This window comes from Pygoscelis adeliae, unplaced genomic scaffold (genome assembly GCF_000699105.1).
Source record: "Pygoscelis adeliae isolate BGI_AS28 unplaced genomic scaffold, ASM69910v1 Scaffold130, whole genome shotgun sequence".
NCBI lineage: Eukaryota > Metazoa > Chordata > Aves > Sphenisciformes > Spheniscidae > Pygoscelis > Pygoscelis adeliae.
In genome coordinates, this window is record NW_008824031.1 from 5,308,874 (window position 1) to 5,334,009 (window position 25,136).

General features: G+C 38.3%; 1 protein-coding gene across 3 annotated transcripts in view; it reads left to right on the forward strand.

The window, feature by feature from the left end:
- The first annotated feature begins 8,706 nt into the window (after positions 1–8,706).
- The window catches only part of SETD3 (SET domain containing 3), a 39,825-nt gene continuing 23,395 nt past the window's right edge, over positions 8,707–25,136 (forward strand). For all 3 annotated transcript variants that reach the window (XM_009328220.1, XM_009328235.1, XM_009328228.1), the window contains exons 1-5: positions 8,707–8,812; positions 10,454–10,546; positions 13,836–13,984; positions 15,046–15,118; positions 15,639–15,895. In XM_009328220.1, coding sequence (XP_009326495.1) covers positions 8,710–8,812; positions 10,454–10,546; positions 13,836–13,984; positions 15,046–15,118; positions 15,639–15,895 — 675 coding nt within the window. In that variant the 5' untranslated portion in view covers positions 8,707–8,709. The remainder of the gene's footprint in view (positions 8,813–10,453; positions 10,547–13,835; positions 13,985–15,045; positions 15,119–15,638; positions 15,896–25,136) is intronic.

Sequence of the window (25,136 nt, forward strand, 5' to 3'; positions counted from 1 at the left end):
GGATCATGTCAGGTCTGTCTGCCGGTCAGTTCTTTCCGCTTCACCCATCAACTTGTTGGACATTTTTAATCAAATTTGACAGAGTGGGAGAACTCAAACATAAGTTGGTCTGCTTGCTAGAGGGAAAGCTGTGTTGAGAACAGTTTATCTGCTTGGCCTGTTAGTCAGTCAATGTGTGTGCTGATGTTTTTGCCCAGCATGCGCAGTTATATCAAAACCTGCAAAAGAAGACGCTGCTTGCCTTGTAAGGTCATGTGGGGAGGGAACTGAAAGCAATGTGGAGTCCCGGAAGAGATGAGGAGGGTAACTGAGAGCACTGCAAGGATTCTGGGACCATTGGAAAAGGTTTGTATAAGAAAGGGAGATACACATCCAGAAGAAATCGGACTTCATATATTCTGCTTCATGTAGGATAAATTGTTTAAAACTAGCACAGTTAAATACTTAAAAATTAATATGGTGTTTGCTTAGCACAATGATTATATCCAGTTTTCTAACAAAGGTTGAAAGCTTGTATTTTTACCCAATGAGTGAGAGGTAGGTACCTTTATAGTGCCTTATGATAGACCTTTTTTTCCTATCAGACTTAACTGCAGCTCTACATAGTGCTGCAGTGAACTTCTTGGTGGTCATGTGAATGTGAAAAGCTGGGGGTTTTTGTTAATCATTAAACGGATAATTTTTTTCTGAAGTATTGTTAGGGAAGATCCATATTTTATCATTCAAGCTTGGCATTGTTTCCATAAGGAAATGCGATCCTGTGATGTGGTCAAGTTCTCTAATACCGTAAATATTAGCTTTCTTAAATAAAAAGTTTTAGCAGTCATGGTTTTTTTTTTTCCCCAAAAAAAACCCTGAACAAACCAAAACAAAAGCGAACACATGCGCTTGGTGGCAATTCTTTAGTACTTCTGGGATTTTTGTGCAGACTTCTCATGGTTACCTTCTAAAGCTGTTAGGTGAACATGCTCATTTTTTAAAGCTGTAAGTCAAGGGGGGGGATTTTTTACAGCTCATTAAAATTTTATTTGTGTGTGATGCGGAAACGGGCTCAAAGTCTGACACAACACAATTGCTCTTTGATAGCAGTATTAGAGGGGGGAGATGGATCATTTACACCCCTCACTGCCAGTTTTGGCATGATTCTTTTTGCCAAGCCAGCTGATACACTATATTTGGAAATGTGGCTGTGTTGTGTGTTACCAAGCTTATTCATCATTGCTGTCAGCATACTCTCTCTTTGCAGAATGCTTTCAGGAATTTTCAACAATGTTCACTTGAAAGGAAACATGGCATAGTACTTAAAAAATATTCACCAGAAGACAACCAGAAAAGCAAACTTGGGAAAAAAAAAAAGGCCCAAAAAGGCCCAACCACTTTTCCACTGAAATGTGTGTTGCTGCTTCAGATATTTATGAAGTCTGCTGTTCATCTCAGTCCTGAAGGATTTTTTTGTTTTGTTTTTCTCCACGTCATGCAGCTATATTTCTATATTGCTGTTTCTGTTGTCATGCATGTACTGGCAAACAGGCTGTCCTTTCATTGCTGTGTTGAGAAGCAGGCTCATACTTTATTTCTTTCTAAATAATAGCTTCAGTCACTTGCAAAAAAGATGCTTCATATCTGAAATTTTATTTCAAATTAAAAAATACTGATTTTTCTGAAGTTAAAAATCTTTTTGGAATTTCAGGGATTTCAGTAGAATTGAAACCTAACTGTAAAATCTTTTTCATGAACTATAATTTTATTAATGTAATTTTAATGACAAAAAGTAGTTCCACAAAGGAACCACACTTACCTTCTCCATATTGGGTCTTATGTTATCAGTATAACTCATCATTTGCTGGTTAAATATGGTAGAGAGCAGTGCTCAACTAAACTGTTTTTTGCCAAATGTGAAATCAGATTATATGTTGTATTTTCAGGAATTTTGAAAAAAGTTTCATGATCTATTTTTATATATTATATAAAATACATTATGTGATTTTTTTTGAGGCTGCTCTGCTAGTTTGGTATCTGGAATATGTTTTCTGGACAACCATGTATAGCAGCAATTCCTTTCAAATTACAGCTTTTACTAAACAATACATCTGTCAGACACATTAGATTTTAAATAGTTATATCTGTTTCATGTAACTGAGCAGTGAATGGAGATGAGTAATGTAGGAAGCGGAGAGCTATTTTTCTGATTGGAAATTAGATAAAAAAGTACATTTTTGATTAAGATAGATGATTCCGTAAAAGGAAATGCTTCCCTAACAAGATATCTCACGACATCAGTGTGCTGGTTTTGCTTTTTTGTGTGAGATAGACTTGCTGATTTAATCATGCATGCAGAAATTCTGATGACGAAGAAGCAATAGTTTAGACAAGATACATGCATCAAAGGAGAGATCAAAGATACTTACAGAGCTTATTTCATGTTCATATACTGGTAGCATCCTACTGAAAAAATGCATTTCTGATTATGGTGCCATCAATTTAACAAGTTGTGTTCACCGAACTTGTTTTTTCCTATGATGTTTTTGCTGCATGTTATCTGAGCAGTAGGAGCTGAGAAAGATTTTGTATTAGCCTTGAATTTCTTACTTGCATAGAACAGACTTCAGCTAGAGATTATTTTTTGCCTCTAAGTATTTGCATTACTATCATCAGTGAATATTGTTTTAATGTTGTTCAAATTTTTTTTTGTCATATTTGGGAAGCTGAAGTCCACGTAATCTAAAATCAGCTTTATCTTTAGACATAACTCTTGGCAATGCTTTCACTGCAAAAATAGGTTCTCATTGCTAACATGTTTCATACGGGGAAAATTAAAAATGTAGTGCTAACGGTGTACCATATTCATACAGCTTCAGGAATTGGTGTATCATTGTTCTGATTGCATGGTGGTGCTTGTCATGTCTCCTTGTATAATATGTGCACAGTTGTCTTTGGGTTTTTTCTTCTCATAAAATCTACTGATGGATGTTTATATTCCAAGCAGATTCTTCCTCTAAACACAACTTAAAAGAAAAAAAAAAAGCCCACAGTATTTTGGTAGTTGTGTACACAGAACATTTACTTAGACTGCTTTTCCTCAATTTATTCGTTGATAAACATACTTTGTTCTTAGAAATGAGAAACCAAACTCCTTCAAAATAATTCCAGTTGTTCAACTTATCTTAATATTTATGAGCATCTTGATTGATATAAACTATATGTCATCATAATTTATAACTTGTAACATAGAATACACTGTGTGAGTGCCTTAATTTTCTGATGATTCTACAGATGCAGGGGATTGTGCTTAGAGGGAATGTAGAAAACCATTTGTATGCATCAACACAGAACTGCATTGTTCTTGCCCTGAAGATCTTGGACTCTGTCCCCAAACCTGCTGTTGGATTCATCACAGACCCATCTGACTTGATTTCTCTTAAGAGCAGAAGGGTCTAAAATAAATGGCATATGGGAGAAGGGAATACTCAAGTGAATAGATGATGTGCAAATGAAGTCTTTGTGAAGGTGGCCTCCTGTACCAAGCACTCTGTTTATCTTTTTAGTGGTATGAGAAAATTACTAGGGAAAAAAAAGAAGGAAAAAGTTTATAATGGGAAGACCATGAAAATAAACTTTTCTAAGTTCTTTTTTTGTTGGTATTGTTCTTCTATGTCTGTCTTACACTGTATTATGGCAGGTTGGCCATTTATATTGATCCAATTTCCAATTTTTACTATTATAAATTCAACATGGATCTCATAATGAGCATTACTCCCTGCTTCATATGAGCTGAAAAATGTTATAAAATTTCCTATCAGATATAATTGCTTGTAGTGGAGCAATGTCTTTCAAAAGGATGTCCAGTGTTCATTTACAAACTTCAAGGGATGTGACCAGCCAGTGTGACTCCCACATTGAATCTGCAGGATCTCTCCTTACCAGCCTGCACATGAGGGCTTTTCATGGTAGAAACTCTATTGGAAAAGTAAGTTATGCAATTCAAGGGGGACTGATAAAATTAAGCTGTGCAGATGGGTTGTTTGAGCCTCTGATATCTACTAGAGAGTGCTAAAATTGGGGACGGGGGGGTTATGCCCCAGGACTTCACAGTCTCCATGTACTCAGGATAGTCTTGTTTCTTGCATTATGTTTAGTGTTGGAAGATGAAATAATTTGGTTTATTTGCCTTCCTTTTTGAAAACACCTTATAGGTTTGCCTTTGATTTTTTTTTTCCCCTTTTGTTATGAGGTGTTGTCTCTTCAGTCAGTTTTGAGCTCCTTTAATTTTGAATTAATAAGTTAACAATGTTAATCTTAACTTGCTTCCTGATCATTCAAAGTTACTATTTAAAATAAGCCTTGGGCTTGGCAGTTTCTTGTTCATGCTAATCTTAATGGAAAATGAAAGCAGCCAGATCACAGAATCATAGAATAGGTTGGAAAAGAACTCCAAGATCATCGAGTCCAACCGTCAACCCAACACCACCATGCCCACTAAACCATGTCCCTAAGCGCCTCATCTACCCGTCTTTTAAATACTTCCAGGGATGGTGACTCAACCACTTCCCTGGGCAGCCTGTTCCAATGTTTAACTACTCTTTCAGTAAAGAAATTTTTCCTTACATCCAATCTAAACCTCCCCTGGTGCAACTTGAGGCCATTTCCTCTCGTCCTTTCGCCAGTTACTTGGGAGAAGAGACCGACACCCACCTCGCTACAACCTCCTTTCAGGTAGTTGTAGAGAGCAATGAGGTCTCCCCTCAGCCTCCTTTTCTCCAGGCTAAACAACCCCAGCTCCCTCAGCCGCTCCTCATAAGGCTTGTTCTCCAGACCCCTCACCAGCCTCGTTGCCCTTCTCTGGACACGCTCCAGCACCTCAAAGTCCTTCTTGTAGTGAGGGGCCCAAAACTGAACACAGTATTCGAGGTGCGGCCTCACCAGTGCCGAGTACAGGGGCACGATCACTTCCCTGCTCCTGCTGGCCACACTATTTCTGATACAGGCCAGGATGCCATTGGCCTTCTTGGCCACCTGGGCACACTGCCGGCTCATGTTCAGCTGGCTGTCAACCAGCACCCCCAGGACCTTTTCGGCCAGGCAGCTTTCCAGCCCCTCTTCCCCGAGCCTGTAGCGCTGCATGGGGTTGTTGTGGCCAAAGTGCAGGACCTGGCACTTGCCTTGTTGAATCTCCTACAGTTGGCCTGGGCCCGTTGATTTATGTACCTTTCCCACTATAATTTTTTTAATGTATAGCATTTGTATTTAAATGAACTGTTGTATACAGTTACTTAACATATGGATTGCAATTGTTTAGCCTTGGTCAGTGTGGAGAAGCAGCTTTTCAGCTGCTGATCAATATATTCCAATATTAATACCAGCTGCCAAAGAACAAAACTTTTTGATAGAGTGTGAGAGGAAACACTTCATTTTGAGTAAGCTAGCTACACTGACCAAGGATAAAAGGATCCCTCTTATCTATATAACAGAGTGCTCAGAACACCTGGAATTCAAAGTACTACTTCTGTACAGTGATTTTTAGCATTTTTATGGATTTTATCACACACTGCTGAGTAACTTAAAGCTGCTATGGCTGAGGTGATCTTGCTTACTTGGGCAGTTGAAATCTTTCAGATGTCTGAAGTTATCTGAATGTGTCTGACTCCCCTCTTACTGCGAAGTGACTGGACGTAGAATCTTCTTTACTGTACAGGAAGATATTATATACCATATAGACAACATAGGCTGCCCATATAGAGGTGAAAACATCAGTTGCAGTAACATGTAGAATCATAGAAAAATGTAGATGGGAAGGGACCTCTGGAGATTGAGAGGCTCAATTTTCTGCTTTAATTTCAAAGTTAAATCACGTTGCTTAGGGCCTTGCTGAGTCAAATTTTTAAATTCTCCAAGGTTGCTTGGAGATACTGTTAAAACTCTATCCTGTTCCAGTGCTCAACCACCCTCATGGTGAGGAGTTTCTTTATATCTATTTGGAATTTCCTTTGCAGCATCATGTGACGGTTGTCTTGACCTTTTGCTGTGCTTGCCTGAGAAGAATCTGCCTCCACCCTCTGTATTAACACTCCGCTACACAGGTGAAGACAGTAGTGGGCTCCTTTTCTTCTCCAGACTGAACAAACCCAACTCCTTCATCATGTCTTTCATCTCATGTGTCAGCCCTTTTGCTATTTTAAAGGCCTTCCTCTGGACGTGCTCCAGTTTGCCAGTACCTTCTGTGCTGCATGGCCCAAAACTGTACAGCACTCTAAATGTGGCCTCACCAGTGCCAAGCAGAAGGGAATAATTAATTCCCTTGACATGCTGTTTATGCTCTTGCTTATGCAGCTCAAACTACGGTTAGTTTTCATTGCTTTAAGGGTGCACTGCTGGCTTATGTTCAGCTTGCTGTCTGCAGAGTCTCCAAGTCCTTTTCTGCAGAGCTGCTGCCTGTCCAGTCTGCAGCTGTAATGCTGCACAGGGTTTTTTCCTTCCCAAACGCAGGACACTTTACATTTGTCTTTAACTTTATAAAGTTCCTGTTGACTACTTCCTCCAGTTTGAGGTCCCTCTGAATGGTGGCCCTGCCTTCCAACATGTTGACTGCTTTCTCTCTTTTATATCATCTGTAAATTTGCTGCAGATGCTTTCTGTCCTAATGTCCAAATCTGATGAAGGTATTGACCAGTACTGACCACTGAGGAATACTGTGCCTAACCAGTTGGCAGGTAGACTTACAATTATTGACCACAACTCTTTGAACCTCATGGTCCAAGGAATTTTTTTGTCCACCTATTCAGTCCATGTCTCCTCAGTTTGACAACCAGGATGCTATGGAAGACAGTGCTAAAAGCCTTGCTTAAGTCAAAGCAACTGGCAACCACTGATTCTCCCTGGTCAACAGACCCACTTATTTCTTCAGAAGGCAGTCAGGTTGGTTGTATATGGTTTGCCTTTAGAAGTCTGTTGTCTGATCCCAGTCACATTCATGTCCATCGTGCCTGGAAATAGCTTCACTTTAGGACTTGCTCTATGTTTTCTACAGCAAATGAGGTGAGACTGACTACTATCTAGTTCCCTGCATCCTCTATCCCCTCCTGCCCCCACCTTGCTTTTCTGTTGGGTTTTGTTTGTTTGTTTTTAAGTTACCTGTTTCCTGTCATAGGCAATCACCATGACTTTTCAAAGATGATAGCCAGCAGCCCTGCAGTGACATCAGCTAGCATTTTCAGTACCTTGGATGTTTCCCATCTGGTCCTACGTACTTGTGTAGGTCCAGCTTACCTAAATAGCCTTTAACTTGATAGCTCCTCTCCCTCAAGGTTTGCTACTAGATGTGGAAACCTGGGAAGCCTAATAGCAGACCTTGCTGGTAAAGACCATGCCCAAGGTGTTGGGTACCTCAGCTTTTTCTGTACCTTTCATCACTAGGTTGCTGCATTTAGCAGCTGAATTACACTTTCCCCGATTTGTCTTTTGCTGATGGTGTACCTGTAGAAGCATTTCTTCTTTCCTTTTACATCTCTCTTCAGTATCAACTCCAGACAAGCTTTGGCCTCCCTAATTCAGTCTTTGCTTGCCCAGACAGCGCATCTATATTCTCCTCCAGTTGCCTGTCCCTGCTTCCACTTTACATATGTTTCTGTTTCATTTGAGCTCGATCAGTGAGGAGTCCCATGTACAGTCAGCTGGCCTCCTGCTGTGCCTGCTGATTTTCTTGCATGTTGGGAAGGTTTGTTTTTGTGCTCCGAGAAGAGAGTTCAGGAAGATGACTGGCTGTCATGGGCTCCTTTATAGCTTCCCAGGGCATTCTGCTTACCATTCCCTGAGCAAGCCCCAACTCCACTGTTGTCAGTCCAGGGTCTTTAGTTTGCTTCTTTCCTTCCTTTCTTTCCTCAAGGTCTTACACTACCATTTCACAATTACTGCATCCAAGGCTGCTGTTGGCCATCATATGCATGAGCAGTTCTACCTTATTCATGAGTACCAGATCCTGCACAAACCCTCCTCTAGGAGCCTGTTCAGCACCAGCATCAAAAATTTCTCCTAGTGCATGCGAGAAATTCCCTGGATATTTCACGCCCTGCTATGCTGCCCTTCCAGTAGATGATGTGTGATTTAAGTTCTCCATGAAATAAAGGGCTCTGAGTATTGGAAAACCAGGCTAGGATGATGTTCCATTTATTGTGGTAACTGAAAATAAATTTTCCTTAACTAGTTGTCTTGAACCGCAAGAAGCTGCTGTAAAGATATACATATGATATTTTGATTTTTATTTTGAAATTGAATACTAATTTTCTATTCATTTTGAATTACTACTTTAGTGTAGTCACAAATACTAATTCAGCTGATGTCTGCAGTGGAGCTGATGAGGTAAAATAACCTGGTTTTATATAGCATGGATACTTCAGTATCCATAATATTTGTTCTCAACTAATGAATTTGCAAGTGGTCTGAATGTTTTTTTTCTCTCTAAGATTTTCAGTTTCTAATTACCCTGAGGTAATTAATGTGCAACTACATGAAATATTGCTTCAGATTGCGCTGTATGGTTGTCTTACATTCAGGCCATGCAAATAGTACTTGCACGTATATATGTGCCAGAAACAACTCCTCATCCTCTTCTTTTTTAAGTGACTAATAAGAGAAGATCTTGTCCATTCATCGTTACTGTATTTTGTTTCTTAGTAGTTGGTGACAGTGTGCTTCTTAATCTGTTTTAGTTGGAAGATGGGGAAGAAGAGCCGAGTAAAAACTCAGAAGTCAGGTACAGGAGCCACAGCGACAGTATCTCCAAAGGAAATGTTGAATCTAATTAGTGAGTTATTGCAAAGTAAGTTTCATTTTTATGCCTCTCTGGGAAAAGGGGTAGTGTGCAGACCACTCAAAAACGTTTTTTTGTTGAAGCCAGTGAATTCTATTAATTTCCTGTAAGTGGCCAAGCTTGCTATTTCAGCCTCCTTAAGATAGTATAGTATGTATCTTATAGTATCTATCTCAGTATATACCGTTATTGGCTTATTTATATGTGTATGTATTGGACATACCATATTTCTGGCAGCTTTTGGCTTTACATCTCAACACATGCATAAACACCGGGGGAGATTAGATTAAAAAAACCCTACTCTAGATAACTTGACATTGAAGCTTTGTCAAAAATGTTTTTCTTGTAAACTTGAAGAATTGCACTGTTTCTGTTTATCATTTGAACAATACTTTGAAGTGATATCAGAGTAGAGAAATTAACTGTGGAAAGCAGCAATACAACTCAGTTCAATTGCACTGATATTTTTGTCGCTTAAGTAAAAATTTTGTTGTTGATTGGAAACTTTTTGTAGTGCTTAGTTCTTGTGTATAGACCAAAGGTTGTTTCACTTGTTGAGGAACTTGGAACTATCCATTATTTCTAGTGAATATGAAAAGCAGAGCATAATTTCATATGATGATGCTAAAATACTGTTCACTTTTTCTACTGTCATTAGTAACTGTGCTGAGCTACACTTCTTGTTGAAACACAAGTCCAAATTTTCATATCCTGGACACATCTAAATGTTGCATTAGAAAAATTAGAATTCTTCTTTAGCATTGCTCACAAAGAAGAGACAAGGAGTTGGCAGAGCAGATTGATGCTTATGCTACAATTGGCCTCTGCTTTGCTACCAAAAATAAAATGTAGATCTAATTTTCTAAGCAAAGACGAGTATCAGCTGTTCTTTTTGTGAAGCTTCCATATTTTATTAAACACAAGGATTTTTCATATCAGTTGAGCAAGGTAATCTTCAGCTGTCCACTTGGATTTATGCAGCTTAGATCAAGAAATCCACACACTGGCATTTAGAATATTGTCAGAGGCGCTGTGGATGTAATCTAAAACTAAAGCTTGCCTAAGTATTCCTTTGCTTGTCCTTCCAGTACACATGCATCTATGAAAACAATATTGACTAGGCAGGTCAAATATATGTACCAGCAAATTTCTCAATTACTTAAAGTAAGCTCTGTGCTCTTATCATCTGCTTTCATTACAGCAAGAATGATGGCAAGCAGGCTAATGTAAACAGAGTGTTTTGCTTGGATTATTGAAAACAGAAGCTTTTGTTTGTTTGTTTGTCTTGTCCGAGAGACTATCTACTTAATGGTCTGGTTGCTTACCTTTTTTTCTTCCTAGCTTTTTAAACATTTGAAATTTCTTAAATCTGAAAGAATATTAAAAAAAAAAAGAAAAGAAAATAACTTGAGGCAAGTTATACTGTGAAAATTTTAAAAGTGTCTAATAATTACAGTTCAAAGAATGGGATATTTATAACAATGGAGATTATAGTGTTTACCATGTAAACATGTTTGAAGGACAAGTAGTACTACGGTTCAGTTAAAGTTGCTGTGAAAGCATGACCTTTTCTCTGATGTTAAAATATATATATATATACACACACACACACTTTATTAAAACATTTTTCTTTGACATTTTTATTTCCAGAATGCAGCAGTCCTACCCCAGGTCCTGGTAAGGAATGGGAAGAATATGTACAGATTCGTTCACTTGTTGAGAAAATTCGCAAAAAGCAAAAAGGTAATGTCACATGAAAGACTGTAAGATAAGGGTGGCTCAGAGTATTGATTTGCCTAGAGAATTGTCTGTTGACAGCTAAAAGGAATATTTGTTGTCATTGTTGTTACTATATAAATATTATGCAATCCTATTATTTTGGGATAAAAATCGTAATTCTCTGACATGCAGTTGCTTTTTACACTTGCAAGTGTTTCTGAAATATTCTGGTGGGCATGACCACTGGCATTAACCATTTTAATACTTATAATTCTGAGTTAATATCACAGACAGGTGATCCTGTGATAATTCTGTTCGATAAGTAGAAAAAAGAGCTTGATATTGTGATGAGATGACAATCTGAAGGACTAGAAGTAAAAATCCGTTGAGAATAATAGGCCTTTTTGATTCCTGATTACGTAGTCTCCCCCTCTGCCTCTATAAATCTGAACACTTTAAATTTGATTTTATAACTATTTTATTTTAACCTGAACACTTTACTGGACATGGAAACAGTTTCAGCAATTCAACATCATGACATTAAATTATGACAAAATAAAAATATATAAATGTGCAAAATAAATACATCAGCTAATAAATCTATATGCTATAAATCAAGCACATAATTAAAATGAAGAAATGCTTATGGTACCACAGTTAATATGGAGTTTTATTGCCAATATTCCTAAGTTTAAGGTACGCTTATTTTTCAGATTAGAACAGTTTTCCTCTGGTATGTTCTGCAACAACTCACTGTTGTTGATACTTTATTTTCATATTAGCTTTGTTTTTATTTGGAGGTATGCTCTAAAAAATGCTTTTTGTATACTTTTAGTAAAATTAACCTTTTTTTATGACTGTTGTATTTTAATGGCAGAGGAATAACAATTATTTCTTCTCTGATATTTACACGGTGATAACAAAAAAGCCAGGCTGCATTTAAAATGGAGCTTGAGTGGTTCATGTACTTGCTTGAAAAAGCAGAAGACTGTACTTAGAGGCTTGGAATGTTCTTTTCACACCTGTTTTTAATAATTTTGACTAACGCATCAGAATCTTATTTCATAAAGGACTTTTAAACCTCTGAACATCAGTTATTGGCAGAGGGCATATGGAAGAATAAATGATACTGTTTGAGTGACTGCATCCTGTAGCTCGGTAGAGGTGAACTTGATTCATTGTTTTGCTGTCCTATGACTTCTATAAACGTGTGGTACATGTCTTGGTTTTTATGATGTAATACATATGTTACGGTAAAATGTAATTCAGGTTAACAAGAACAGTTAGCGTTGGGGTTGGGCTGTCCACTATATCTTTTTTCTGTGCTAGAAAGATCGAAACATTCATGGGGAAAATGGCTGCTGGCAGAAGTGGTAGAATTAGTATAACCGTATTATGTTAATAGGACATATTTTTTTCCTTGAAAGATGCAAAACCTACTAACCACAGCACTGTTGACATACAAATGGCTTTTAATGTAACATTTTTACATACATAGTGAGTATGAATAGTATGGTGTCTTTAAAAACTAAACTATTTTTTAACGGAACGTAGTAATTTATACTACATAGTTTTCTAGCTCAATAAGAGCTTTAAACAATTAGTAAAGGAAGTATAAATTGCTTTTGGGAACGTTAAGATGTACAAATGAATATATATTGCCTAAAGTTTCATACTTTGTGCTTTTCTTGAATAGGACACTGGCTTGCATAATGTGAACTAAAATGATCTTGATTATAGAAAACTCTTGATTATAGAAAACTCTTAATTTGAAACTGAATATTTTTACTTCCCAAAATTTTTCCTTGACTCATTAGCAAAATTTTAAATAAAGCTAATTTTTCGGTATAGATTTTCATCAGTATAGCTATATTTTGTTCAGTATAAAAATAAGTTGTTCCCCAATAGTGCTTGTAATTTAAAGGAGCTGCTCTTCTCTTTGGAAAAATGTGGGAAGTATTGGACCACATCATATATGAGGAACAGAGGTAGAATTTCAGAGATGCTTAGAGAATGGTTCCAAATACAAGCTGGATGTTAAAAGCTTCCAGTAGCCTTATACAGTAGTCAATGTTGGAAATCTAAAGAGTAAAGTCCTGGACAGTATAAACACCTATCAAGTTCTGTAGAAGCTATGCAACTAGTCTTACTAGATTTGTGAAGCCTTGGCTCTGAATATATTCCACAGAAAATAGCATACTGAAGGGACTATGAAATAAAGGAGAAATGCTAGTTAGTTTTTTTTTTAAAAAAAGCCAAAACACTGTGCACCACATTCTCATTGCATTCAAAAAAATACTTTAGCAATATCAGGTTTTTATACTGCATCATCAAAGACTATAGTTTTAGATGATACTTGCACTTTTATGTTAACTGCAGATTTGATTGGTTCTGGGGCTTGAAATGCGTGATTTGGAGGGGGGGAAGATTTCAAATACACTAATGCTACTTTCTTAAATACATCTTTAGATTAAAAGGTTAATAATATCTTTGGATGTAAGCAACTTGCTGATGACATTTTGTCACTCATAAAATGGCCTGAGCATTTCAGGGATGTTTGGACACTTTTAATGTGATCTGACACTAGAGTTTGGGTTGAAGAGAACACAGAGGCAAAGAGGTACAGAAAAGCTGGCAGAGCATAGCTGGGAACCATAATGCATAGGTTCAAATCAGATGAAGGTTAAGGGGAAAGCTGAGGAAATGAATGAGAGTTGCGATTTCACTGGTGGACCACGTGCCTGTTGGAGAAGCCGAGTGTAAAAATTTGGACGAGCTTTGTGGTGTCAGAAGGAAGATCAGACCTTAGTTATTTTAGTAGATCCTTGTGCTACAGGAAAAAGCAACTGCCTTGTATGTGAGAGAAGGAGCTTGAGATCTGCTTATCATAATTTCCAGTGCTGAATTAATGAAATTGCAGCTTGCCTCTCAAATTCCTCCTTGGGTCTGTATTAACATGTTGTGGTGATTGCATTTATCATCAGTATTAAGCTGGGAAATATTTTTGCTCAGCTTATTTAACAGCGAAAGAGGAGGGGAGCTTCATATTTCATCACAGCTCAGTTTAAGTGGTTGTGTTTTTAAGATGACTGGTAAGCCAATTTGGCAGAATATTTAAGTTGACAAAAATTGGGTATGACATTTGTATACTGTTGGGTAACACTTAACAAAGACCAGTTCTGACTCAGCTACTTCAAAGTAGAACTGCTGTGGGATAGCAGATAGCTTTTTACATATGCTTTTATATTGAACTTCCTTATCTTTCTAGATCCTCTTATTTCTGCATTTGTTTTTTAATAAATTGTGTATATAGGTTTGTCTGTTGTCTTTGATGGAAAAAGAGATGACTATTTCCCTGAATTGATAAGGTGGGCAACTGAAAATGGAGCATCCACAGAGGGTTTTGAAATAGCTAACTTTGAAGAGGAGGGGTTTGGTTTGAAAGCAACAAGAGAGATAAAGGTGAGCATGTGAACATTTGACTTAGATTAGAAAATCGTGTTTGGAATGTAGCTGCAGAGCTCTGAAACACTCACCACGTTCCCTTTCCCCTTTTGACTGCTTATGAAACTGCTGTTCTGAAATGCTCTCAGCTCTTGAGAAATAAAATTATTGATAAAATTTAGTATTATTTTTGACTATTGGACAGTACTGTGAATTTTTAATCAGTCTTTTTTTTTTCTTTATGTTGCCTATACTCTTTACCTAATCACCAGAGTACTCTACCCCATTGATGTATCCCTCTCTTCCATGCTTTCTAACTACTTAGTCACATCTCTCTCTTCTTTCATGTCCCTTCTTTTAAAGCACTGGTCTTTTTGCCTCAGAAAGGGGTATGCAATACTTATTTTCCAGTGAAAATGAAAAAAACAAAATTACCTGATAATTATAAAGAATATCTTTTGATCATCAGGTAAGGAATATAGACACACACAGTTAGATAACAGTTAAAAGGTAAGCATTCGAGATTGCCTCTTTCCATTCCCATTTTACAGATGGGAAACAGCTTTGAAGAACAATCAGCTGTTGTAGAAAGAATATTAGAAAATGAGCATATTATATTCATTTTAGGGCTTTGGTAGCACATGGTTAATAAGGCTAGCACTACTAGTTGGTAAAAATCCTGAACAGTTCTTCTAAAATAAGAATGGACAATGTGAAAACACCTCTACTGGGAGAAAATATTTGATCCCGTAATTAATAGCAATATAATGTATCTGGTAGTTTTGAGGTTGTGTGGGCAATCTACACATTAGCGGTTCCAAACTGAAGCACTTTATTTTGTAAACTTAAGTGTCTTTGTTTTAAGCTTTGTGTAATGCAGATTGGAACATTTGGTTACCGCAATATGAAGCATAGCATGTTTGTTTCATTTGCAGTGGAAGAGAAGGAAGAATGTTGATTCAGAATAATTTTAAAAAAAAGAGAAAACAACCTGTAATTTAAAGACGATGTATATTTGAGACACTTGGCATATCATATAAATGCTAACTGACCATCTATGCATTTTTTCCTTTCTGTAGGCTGAAGAGTTGTTTCTGTGGGTTCCTAGAAAACTGTTGATGACAGTTGAGTCAGCTAAAAATTCAGTATTAGGTAAGAGCTTAAGGAAGTTCTTAAGCAAGAAGTTGATATGTATGGGATCATTCGGTGGGAGACTTTCTTTTTTTAGCTGATCTCCTTTATTACAGGACTTGCTTATCATGCCGACCATCAGGTTTGGAATACCTAGAAGCTTGAAGTGTCAGTGGAAAGAATTTAATTTTCCTCTTTATTTCTGGCTGAGCACACTAGATATCTCCAGAAGTGTGTGTGTTATTTTGAACACATCATGTAGCTTGTATAACACTTAGAGATAAAATGTTCTGAGGTACTGAGAGTATTGTTCTACTTTCTTCATATCTTACGTCATGCAATTGTACATGAGGCATTTACTGTGTCAAATAACTTGCAGCATAATACAATGTGGGCAGCTAAATATTTTAGAAACCTGAAAAACTTTTTTTTTTGTTGAAAATTCTTACATGTTGTCTCATCATGTTCATTTAAAGTGAACATAGGATTATATTTTCCATGGACAGTTAATTTAGTGCCTCACCTTTCTGGATTAATTCAGGATCCCTGTATTCTCAAGATCGAATTCTTCAAGCCATGGGCAATATAACATTGGCATTCCATCTTCTTTGTGAGCGAGCCAACCCCAACTCTTTCTGGCTGCCCTACATCCAGACACTCCCCACTGAATATGATACTCCTCTCTATTTTGAAGAAGATGAAGTGCAGTATCTTCAGTCAACTCAGGCCATACATGATGTTTTTAGCCAATATAAAAATACAGCGCGACAGTATGCCTATTTCTACAAAGTTATTCAGGTAAGCATCTTAAATGTAGCATATAGTGTATGTTGTTCTCATGATGATTATTGAGGAAGGTGTGAAAATAGTGATGCTAAATAATAGAGCAAGTGTATTACTCTTAGAGGTTTGAACCATTAAAGCAATTTCCTGCTGTTTTTTGAACTGCTGTTAAAATTTGGCAGTTCAGTAGGCTTATGAATATGTAAGAATGTATTTAGTTGATTGAGAGGAGTGATTACTGCCCTTTGTTTGGCTTTGGGTGAGGCTTCATCTGGAATACTGTACAGTTTTGGGCCCACCAGTAGAAGAGACATGTTGATAAATTGGAATGAGATCAGGGGAGTGCTATTAAGATGTCATTTGCTTCAGCCCTTCATCCATACAAGGAGAGACTGAGGGAGCTGGATTTGTTTATTCTGAGGGAAAGGAGATAAGGGATGATCCAATTATTGCTTTCAACTTGCTACTGGTAGCCAGACTCCAGAAGTTTGCCTGTGAGAAGTTGGGCTAGGTGACCTGCAGAGATCTACAACCTATGCTTCTATGACTCTTTGAAAAATGTATAATTTGCAGTAAACAAAGTAAAATTATAATGGTTAACTGACATAGAATAAAACCATTGTGTATGTTGTATTTCCAATGACCATGGATTACGTATTGTTTTCTATTCTATTTAACATAATTATTTTGATTGCTTTCAAATACAAAGATAAACCCATCTGGTAACAATTTGAGTATGGGGAGGCTTGAGAAGGGTGAACTTTTCATTGTGTTCTGAAGTAATGATTTAAATTGAGTTTCTAAGATAGAACTGTTACTCTGACTGATGCCTAGACATAATTGATGTTGTAAGTGAATGGTGATGTGTTGTTGTCAAGGTAGTGCTCAATCTCCAAACATCCAAAGCTTTTTGTGGCACAATCTGTGTAAAAAGCATGAGACTCTATGTGCTGAGTTTCCACAATTGTGTGATCTAGGGACTTTTTTTTTTTGGCCATAGGAGAGGTCAGAAGACATTGAGCAATTCTATTCTCCTTTACTGTTATCAGAGTTCCAAAACTTTTCTATTAACTATTTTAAGTCAACAAAAGTTAAATTATTTTGCATAACTGTTTGGTGTTTGAAGAACTTCATGTTTCAAACAAGGTGTCAATATACCAAGTATAAGGAGGGATACATTTTGAAAACTAAAGTCATTGAAAATATTGGGTGAAAACCAAAGAAGATGCACCTCATTTTGAGGCAAGGAGTAGGGTAGGAACAATGGCTTTAATATCAGGAAGGAACAAAATTCTTCCTTCCAGGTGTCACAATTCAGGAAACTATAGTTTAGCCAACTCTCTTTTCTTGCCATGTGCTATTCTAGGCTGCCAGTCCACACTTGACCTTCCAGCTTTTCACTTTTTTTCTCAAAATATACTGCCTGAGCAAACAGAACTCCTAAATTTTATTTCTTTAGAATATCTTTTTACCCCTAAATAGTTCTACTCTTTTTAAAGAGTTACTAGCAGAATATTGTGTAACGTTATCCAATTCTTCCAACTGCTATTCATGTTCTTGCAGTACTTAATCAGATAGCTAAGCTATCACTATGACTAGTTCCATCATTTTCATTGACTAATCCTGCACTAGGAGTATTATGTGAGAGATTATGTTGTCACAACATTAATTAAAAAAACCCTGAAGTACAGTTTTACAGAGAAATGAGATCTGGAATGAAACCCTGGATGTTGATTGCCATGTGTCCAGTATTTCAGAACCGCTTCTCAGTGATTGATGAATTCATGTAGAATGATATCAAAGTGATACAAGCACAACTGAAGAATTTATATAAAATGCAGTGGTGTAACATCAGTTGAAGCATGAGATATCTGTTATGTGAGAAGCAGCTTAAATGTTTGACAAAAACATTTTTTGTTTATGAAAGTTTCATGTGGTACATAATCTGCTTAAGGATGGCAAATACACGCTATTTCTCTTATTGTCTCTTAAAACTAATCAAAGAGCATTTGTATAGCATTTAAGCTAATGTGGTCAAAACAATGTCTCACTAAAAATAATTTATATTCTGCATCAAGGTCCATGCTGTTGACTGTTAAGAGTAAGAAAAGCTACAGTTTGAGCAAAGAAAGACTGTCTTTAGAACCCCAGTGATGGTGATGTGCTGTACATGGTAACAAGCCTTTAATATTCTGCACTGTTAAATTTTCTGTTTTACATTTGCAATTCTATGGAAGCTGATACGGCAGCCCATGGAGAAAGATTTCTCAGTCTGATATTGTTGAGACTGATTCAGTTCAGTTTGATCTGCAGCAATGGGAAACCTTTGTGGAAATAGTGTTTAAATAAATGGCTATCTTCTCTTTGAGCTTTATATTAGTATACCCAAGAAAGTGTTTAGTATTGTACTGTTGCCTTCTGTATGAACTGTTAAAATGTAGGTTCTGGTCACTTGTGGTCAGAAATCTAGATCAGATTTATTTTTTTTTTGTTCTCCTGACAAATGCTTTTATTGCTTGTTTTATGTTCTTATATAATATAGCTGTTGTTTCATGTTAAAAGTGAACATGAAGGTAGATCAGGTAGGAATCATTTGCTTTATTTACTTACTCTTTGGAGAATGAGTGGTAATAAATATTAGGTAAATCTTAGGTGTGTTCTGGTTGTTTGGTGCCATGCTTCAGCACTGCCACGTAACCACAATTTCAGCTGAATGTTTCTTTACAAGTATTCAGTAAATGTCACATTAGGAAGATATATAATTTCAGCTGGCTCCAGGAGTGCCAAGTGAATGTACTGGGTACCTATTATTAATGCGTTTGATGAAAACTCATGGAAGAGTTTTAAAACTCTTTGATTTCTGTTTCTGCTCTCAAAAATAAGAGCTTGTAATTTATGAAATGGTGGAGAAAAGAAGTTCGTAGAGGAAAAGAAAGCCTCTTTCTTCCCTACAACAAAGTACCATTTTTCATTATTCAGAAAACCTGAAATGAATTTTAGTATCATCTTGCATGCACTCATATCATTTTATGAACAAAGTTAACCCACAAAATACTGGTGCTAAGGGTAATTCATGAGCATATGGAAGAGGGAAGAAGAGATGGGGAGAGAAAAATTCATCATGTAAATGAAAAAAAGCAAAGCAAAACCACTTTCCTATTAAAGAAGGCAGTGTTCTCTGCAATCTTTATGAAAGTGAATGTTAGATTTTTGTATACCATGATTTCATTCAGTAGTACTACTGCTTTACTGTAAGTGTTTTAATGAAAGCTGTCCTGTATAACCAGGAATTTGATATTGCTTCAGGTATGCAGACTAATATTTTCAAAAATTTACAAATACACTTTTTTAATACAAAAATCATATAACTGCATTTACTTTCTTGATAGCTATTCTACTGCAGAAAGTAAAACTAGTAGCATCTTGAAATAAAAGGTGTTTTGTTGATATTTGAAGACACTGAAAAAGGGAATATTTTGTGCAGGCAAAGTATTTTAATTCCTTTGCAGCATTTTTGGTCTGCAAAATGTTTGTAATGACCGGGGGAATAAAAGGGTTAACAAATCATTTCTTCAAATGCTTCATTTTCTTTACAAATAGGATTTCTAGACTGTTATTAAAATAATTTGGCTTCTGATAGGTGTGCAGTTTTAAACGTTGTTTCACAAGTGCTGGTCTGTTTTATTTCCCTAGCTTCTCCATAAGGGTGGCTTTCTCAGAATGCTGCAGTTCTAACTCTTTCTCCAAGTGCTTAGTCTGGATACACATGAAGAATGGGCAGATTTATGAATTTCACAGCTGTTGCAAGCTAAACTGTAGTCTGGTTTGATAAGCAGAAACAGGTGGGATGTTGAGTAGACAAAAATAAACCCTTGAGCATGTTAGCCAGGCTCTATAAACCATACTGACACCTTTCTAAACATATGTAATTTGATAACTAAAAAATAGTTAAAAGTTCTTACAGATGTACTTTAAAGGTGTATTTGGCCTCTGCATTGCTATCAAAATACAGCGAATGGTCAAAAGAGTACTTTCATTGCAGCAGACTTTTCGTTTGCAAGATGTTTTTGTAGTTTGTTCCAAAGAGAAATTTTGTGAACTGCAGGTTTTCTCTTCCCCTGGAAGGTATGCATGTGACTTCCATTAACATTTATGGGCATTGCACGCCTACTGAAGGGTGAACAGAGCCCAAATATTTATGGCTTAATGTTAAATTTTTTTTTGTACACTGAAATGTGGTATAATAGGCACAAGAGGGAGCCATATAGTTTACAGACATTCACAGTGAGATTATATTCCTAAAGAAAATGCAACCAAGTTTGAACCTTTTTTAAAAGAATATGCAGTAGTCTTCATGTTTGACTTTCAGTTGCATCTGCGTGCCTGTTTGTAGTCTCCTACAGAGAAGTTTTTTTATATCAAGACAAAGCATCAAGACAAGGAGTGCTCTTAGAGAAGGTGGAAGTGCCCAAACTCTATTTACATTTTGGACACTATGGGTCTGAAGCGGTGCTGTATCTTTTCCTGCCTTACTAAAAGACAATTTTATGATGATTTTAGTTAACTTTTAAAATCTTTGAAGTGGTAATTCTGAAACCAGCAGAGCCCATCAGCTAGCCATAGCTTTTGCCATGGTAGCCAGCTGTATGCATTCAGTGACACTCTATGTGTAAGTAGTATCTGTATGTAGCTGCCTCTCATGTGCTGGAAAAAGGATCAGTTTTGGAGAACTGTCCAGGATGGCAGTTTGGCATTGATTTAGACAGTGTTTTCAGCCTGTAGTCTCTGGACCACTGGGGGATTGCAGATTTTTCTGGAGGGCACCAGCAAGCTAGCTATCTGTAAAAAACACAATATGAATGACATTGTAGTGGGCGTCTGCTATAGGCTGCCTGATCAGGAGGAAGGAAGGAATGGATGAGGCCTTCTACAGACAGCTAGAAATAGCCTCACGTTTGCAGGCCCTGGTCCTCATGGGAGTCTTCAACCACTCAATATCTGTTAAAGGAACAACATAGCAGGGTATAAGCAATCCAGGAAGTTTGTGGAGGGCATCGATGACAACTTCCTGACCCAAGCAATAGAGGTGCCAATGAGGAGAGGTGCTATTCGCATTTGTGGACATCATACTTACAAACAAGGAAGGGTTTGCTGGGGATGTGAAGGTTGAAGACAGCCTTGGCTGCAGTGACCATGAGATGGTGGAGTTCAGGATCCTGAGAGGAGGGAGCAGAGCAAAAAGCAAGGTCAAAATGCTGGACTTCAGGAGAGCAGTATTGACCTCTTCACGGATCTGCTTGGAAGAGTCCCATGGGATAAGGCTCTGGAGGGAAGAGGGACCCAAGAAAGAAAACATGGTTAATATTGAAGGATCACCTCCTCCAAGTTCAAGAGCAGTCCATCCCAATGAGCAGGAAGTCAGGCAAAAATACGAGGAGGCCTGCATGGATGGAAAAGGAGCTCCTGGCAACACTCAAACACAAAAAGTAAGCATACAGAGGGTGGAAGTAGGGACAGGTAACCTGGGAGGAATAGAGAGACATTGTCGAATCATCCAGGGATGAGGCTGGGAAAGATCTGGCCGGGGATGTCAAAGACAACAAGGGCTTCTATAAGTACACAGGTGACAAAAGGAAGACTAGGGAAAATGTGGGCCTGCTGCTGAATGGGGCAGGGGACCTGGTGACACAGAACATGGGAAAAGCTGAGGTACCGAATGCCTTCTTTGCCTCAGTCTTTACTAGCAAGACTGGCCTTCAAGAATCCCAGGTCCCAGACACCAGGAGGGAAAGGCTGGAGCAAGGAAGATATACCCTTGGTGGAAGAGGATCAGGTCAGGGAATACTTAACCAAACCAGACATACACAAGTCCATGGGCCCTGATGGGATGCACCCACGAGTGCTGAGGGTGCTGGCTGATGTTATTGTGAGGTGACACACACCTGAGGGATGGGATGCCATCCAGAGGGAACTGGGCAAGCTTGAGAAGTGGGCCCGTGTGAACCTCAATAAGGCCAAGTGCAAGGTCCTGCACCTGGGTTGGGGCAACCCCCGGTATGAATACAGGCTGGGGGATGAAGGGATTGAGAGCAGCCCTGCCGAGAAGGACTTGGGGGTACTGGTGGATGAAAAGCTGGACATTTCTCTCTTGGATCTGGCCATGCACCCTGGTACAGATAGAGCTTGTATGAGATCTTTCGATCTCTTTCAGGACAGTTAAAATTAAGTTCAAAACCGCATACAGTGATGGTCTAGACAAGGCATTTCCCAGCCTGTGCATATCTAGCCCACCAGGACTCAGGCTGCTGCTAGCCACCCTCTTTCTCAATAACCCCTAAAATGTGACAGGGCATTTCTATGCAAGCATAATAAATCTAGTAGTCTTGAGGCAGATCACTCTACCTTAACATGAACTGATGAATTGGGGTTGTTCAGCCTAGAGAAGAGAAGTCTTCGGGAAGACCATATTGCAGCCTATCAGTACTTAAAGGGGGCTTATAAAAAAGATGGCGGCAAACTTTTTAGCAGGGCCTGTTGCGACAGGACAAGGGGGAATGGCTTTAAACTAAAGGGGGGTAGATTTAGACTAGATATAAGGAAGAAATTTTTTATGCTGAGGGTGGTAGAACACTGGCCCAGGTTGCCCAGAGAGGTGGTGGATGCGCCATCCCTGGAACCATTCAAGGCCAGGTTGGACGGGGCTCTGAGCAACCTGATCGAGTTGAAGATGTCCCTGCTCACTGCAGGGGGGGTTGGACTAGATGACCTTTAGAGGTCCCTTCCAACCCAAACTATTCTGTGACTCTCAGTGATCTTTGAGTGATCATGATGATTAGAAGAGGTGCCTGAGGACTGGAGGAAAGCAAATGCCACTCCTATACTCAGGAAGGAGGACCCAGGAAACTACAAGCCTGTCAGCCTCACTTTGATCCCTGGGAAGGTGCCATCCAGTGGGACCTTGACAGGCTAGAGAAATGGCCTGACAGTTGAAGTTCAACAAGAAGTGCAAAGTCCTGCACCTGGGGTGGAATAATCCCATGAATATGTCGGGGGCCAAGTTGAACATGAGCCGGCAATGTGCCCTTGCAGCAAAAAGGGCCAATGGCATCCTGGGCTGCATTAGGAGTGCTGCCAGCATGTTGAGGGAGGTGGTCCTTCCCCTCTACTCAGCACTGGTAAGGCCACACCCAGGGTACTGTGTCCAGTGCTGGGCTCCCCAGTGCAAGAGAGAGAGGTAAGTAAGAATTTTAGAATTAAACGGAATGGAGAAAGCAAAGTCACCTGTTTAAGTAACATTTTAGCAAGTACACTTAATTTTCTCTGACTCAGTTTTATGTTTCTTTGCTAAGTTAATGAGCAAATACTTGCAAATGCTTTCTTTGCCTTCTGTCAAGCTACTGTTACTCAAGAAGGCAGAAGTTGCCCCATGAATCACACCTTTTACTTTATTTTATTTTTTTAATAGAATCTATTTGGTAGAAGTCATTAATACTTTTAGATAGTATCCGTAGTCTGGTTTGTATCCAGTGTTCCACAGGAACACTCTCATACCAGTTTTCTGACTAGTGTGTATTGACACCTGGACAGTGCTTGTGAAAGTGTTACTGTAGTCCCATTGTGAATACAATCCTTGCAGTAATCTATCCAAAGATCTTTTGATCTGTTTGTGTGCACTATTGGACAGAGAACTTAATTTCCTGGAGGCTGTAATCCCTTTTGATCAGATACTAAATTTTATTTATTATTCATATAAAATTTGACTAATTGATTTAGTGTGAATGAAATTCTAAAATCCAGTTATTAGCTGTTGGGCACTGGAATATCATTTTAGGACGTTTTAACACATTAAGTTCTAAATCTCAAAATAATATTATAGCATCTTTAAAGTCTGGTATCACATTTGACTCTTCAATATTGGGTATATTAGGTGAGATTTCACATCTCTAGCTTAATGTTAACACCAATTTTTGAAGTTGTGATGATACTTTCAATATGACTTATGCTGCTCTTAGGTTATTTTTCTGTACTGTTTCTCATCTATCCTATTCCAATAAGCATATGATTTTCCAGGTCAGCGTGAAGTAGAATGTCTGGTGTGTCTCTGTACTTGGCTTTAAGATACCTTCATTTAACTTTCATGTGCTAAATAATGTTTGAGTTGAATGCAGACAAGTATACTGCTTTTTAAAACACTCTAAACTATTCAAATGTTTGGAAGTTGTTTATTATTTTTAAGTTGATATAATAGAGAATATTTTAATGCTTCTAAAGTGTTCAACCAATATGCAGTCCAAAGCAAATGTATTTGGAAGCAGAATGCAGTTTTGATCATGTACCAGGTAGGTCCTTAGGGTTCTCGGTTTTCCCCCGTACTTGATTTATACTCACTGGCGTGCCATTCAAATAGCTTTTTTCAGAAGTGATGTCAGTGACACTGTAAAAAATGGGTGGAAGAAGGATGGCACAGTTGTAAACCTTATAAAATCTTTCCTTTTTGTTTATTTGTCTACTATATATGTCACCTTAAGGAGAGATTTAAAATTCCGTTGAGTGGGCAGTTACAAAGGTAAAATAGTGTTGCTGTTTAATTTGCTTTGTCTGAATTTCAACGCCTGAGTTGTTCTGCTTGATCAATAATAAATCAATAGGCAGTTAATAATGGAATATATTTACGCCTTTCTGTTTTTCCTCTCTGTGAGGGACAAAATATTGTATTAATCTGTTTTGCTGGCAGCAAACTGAAGATTGACTGTATGCTTGTACTGTGCCACTTAGTGTATCTACCGTAAGGTAGTTTAGACTTTGCAAACATGCGCCAAATTCCTGATTTTTGTGTCACTTCTGGTATATCCCACCCCCGGCTATGATGACAGCAACGGCAGATCCTGGGGCTTCGTTGGGCCATTCCTGTGGCTGCCCCTCTCCATCGCAGAAGCAGCTACAGGCTTCGCTGGGTTGTGTCTGTCCGCCTCAGACAAATGAAGAGCTCAAGTCCTTGCGTGGGTAGGAGGTCTGTTGCCTTCTTCCCCCGTTCCTTCCTTGCCTTCCACAGGAACACGGCGACAGCTCTGGGCTTGGAGCCAGCCGGACACAGGAGGAGGTGTTTGGCTGTTCGGGCAGCATTTGCTCCTCAAACAGCTGTTCCCTATCTCCTCCAAGGAAAAGGTGGCGGGCCATATGGAGGCATCCTGTGGTCCAGATTCAGCCGATGGGCGCCAGTTGGACTGTGCTGGCCTAGATCGAAATACAGGCACGT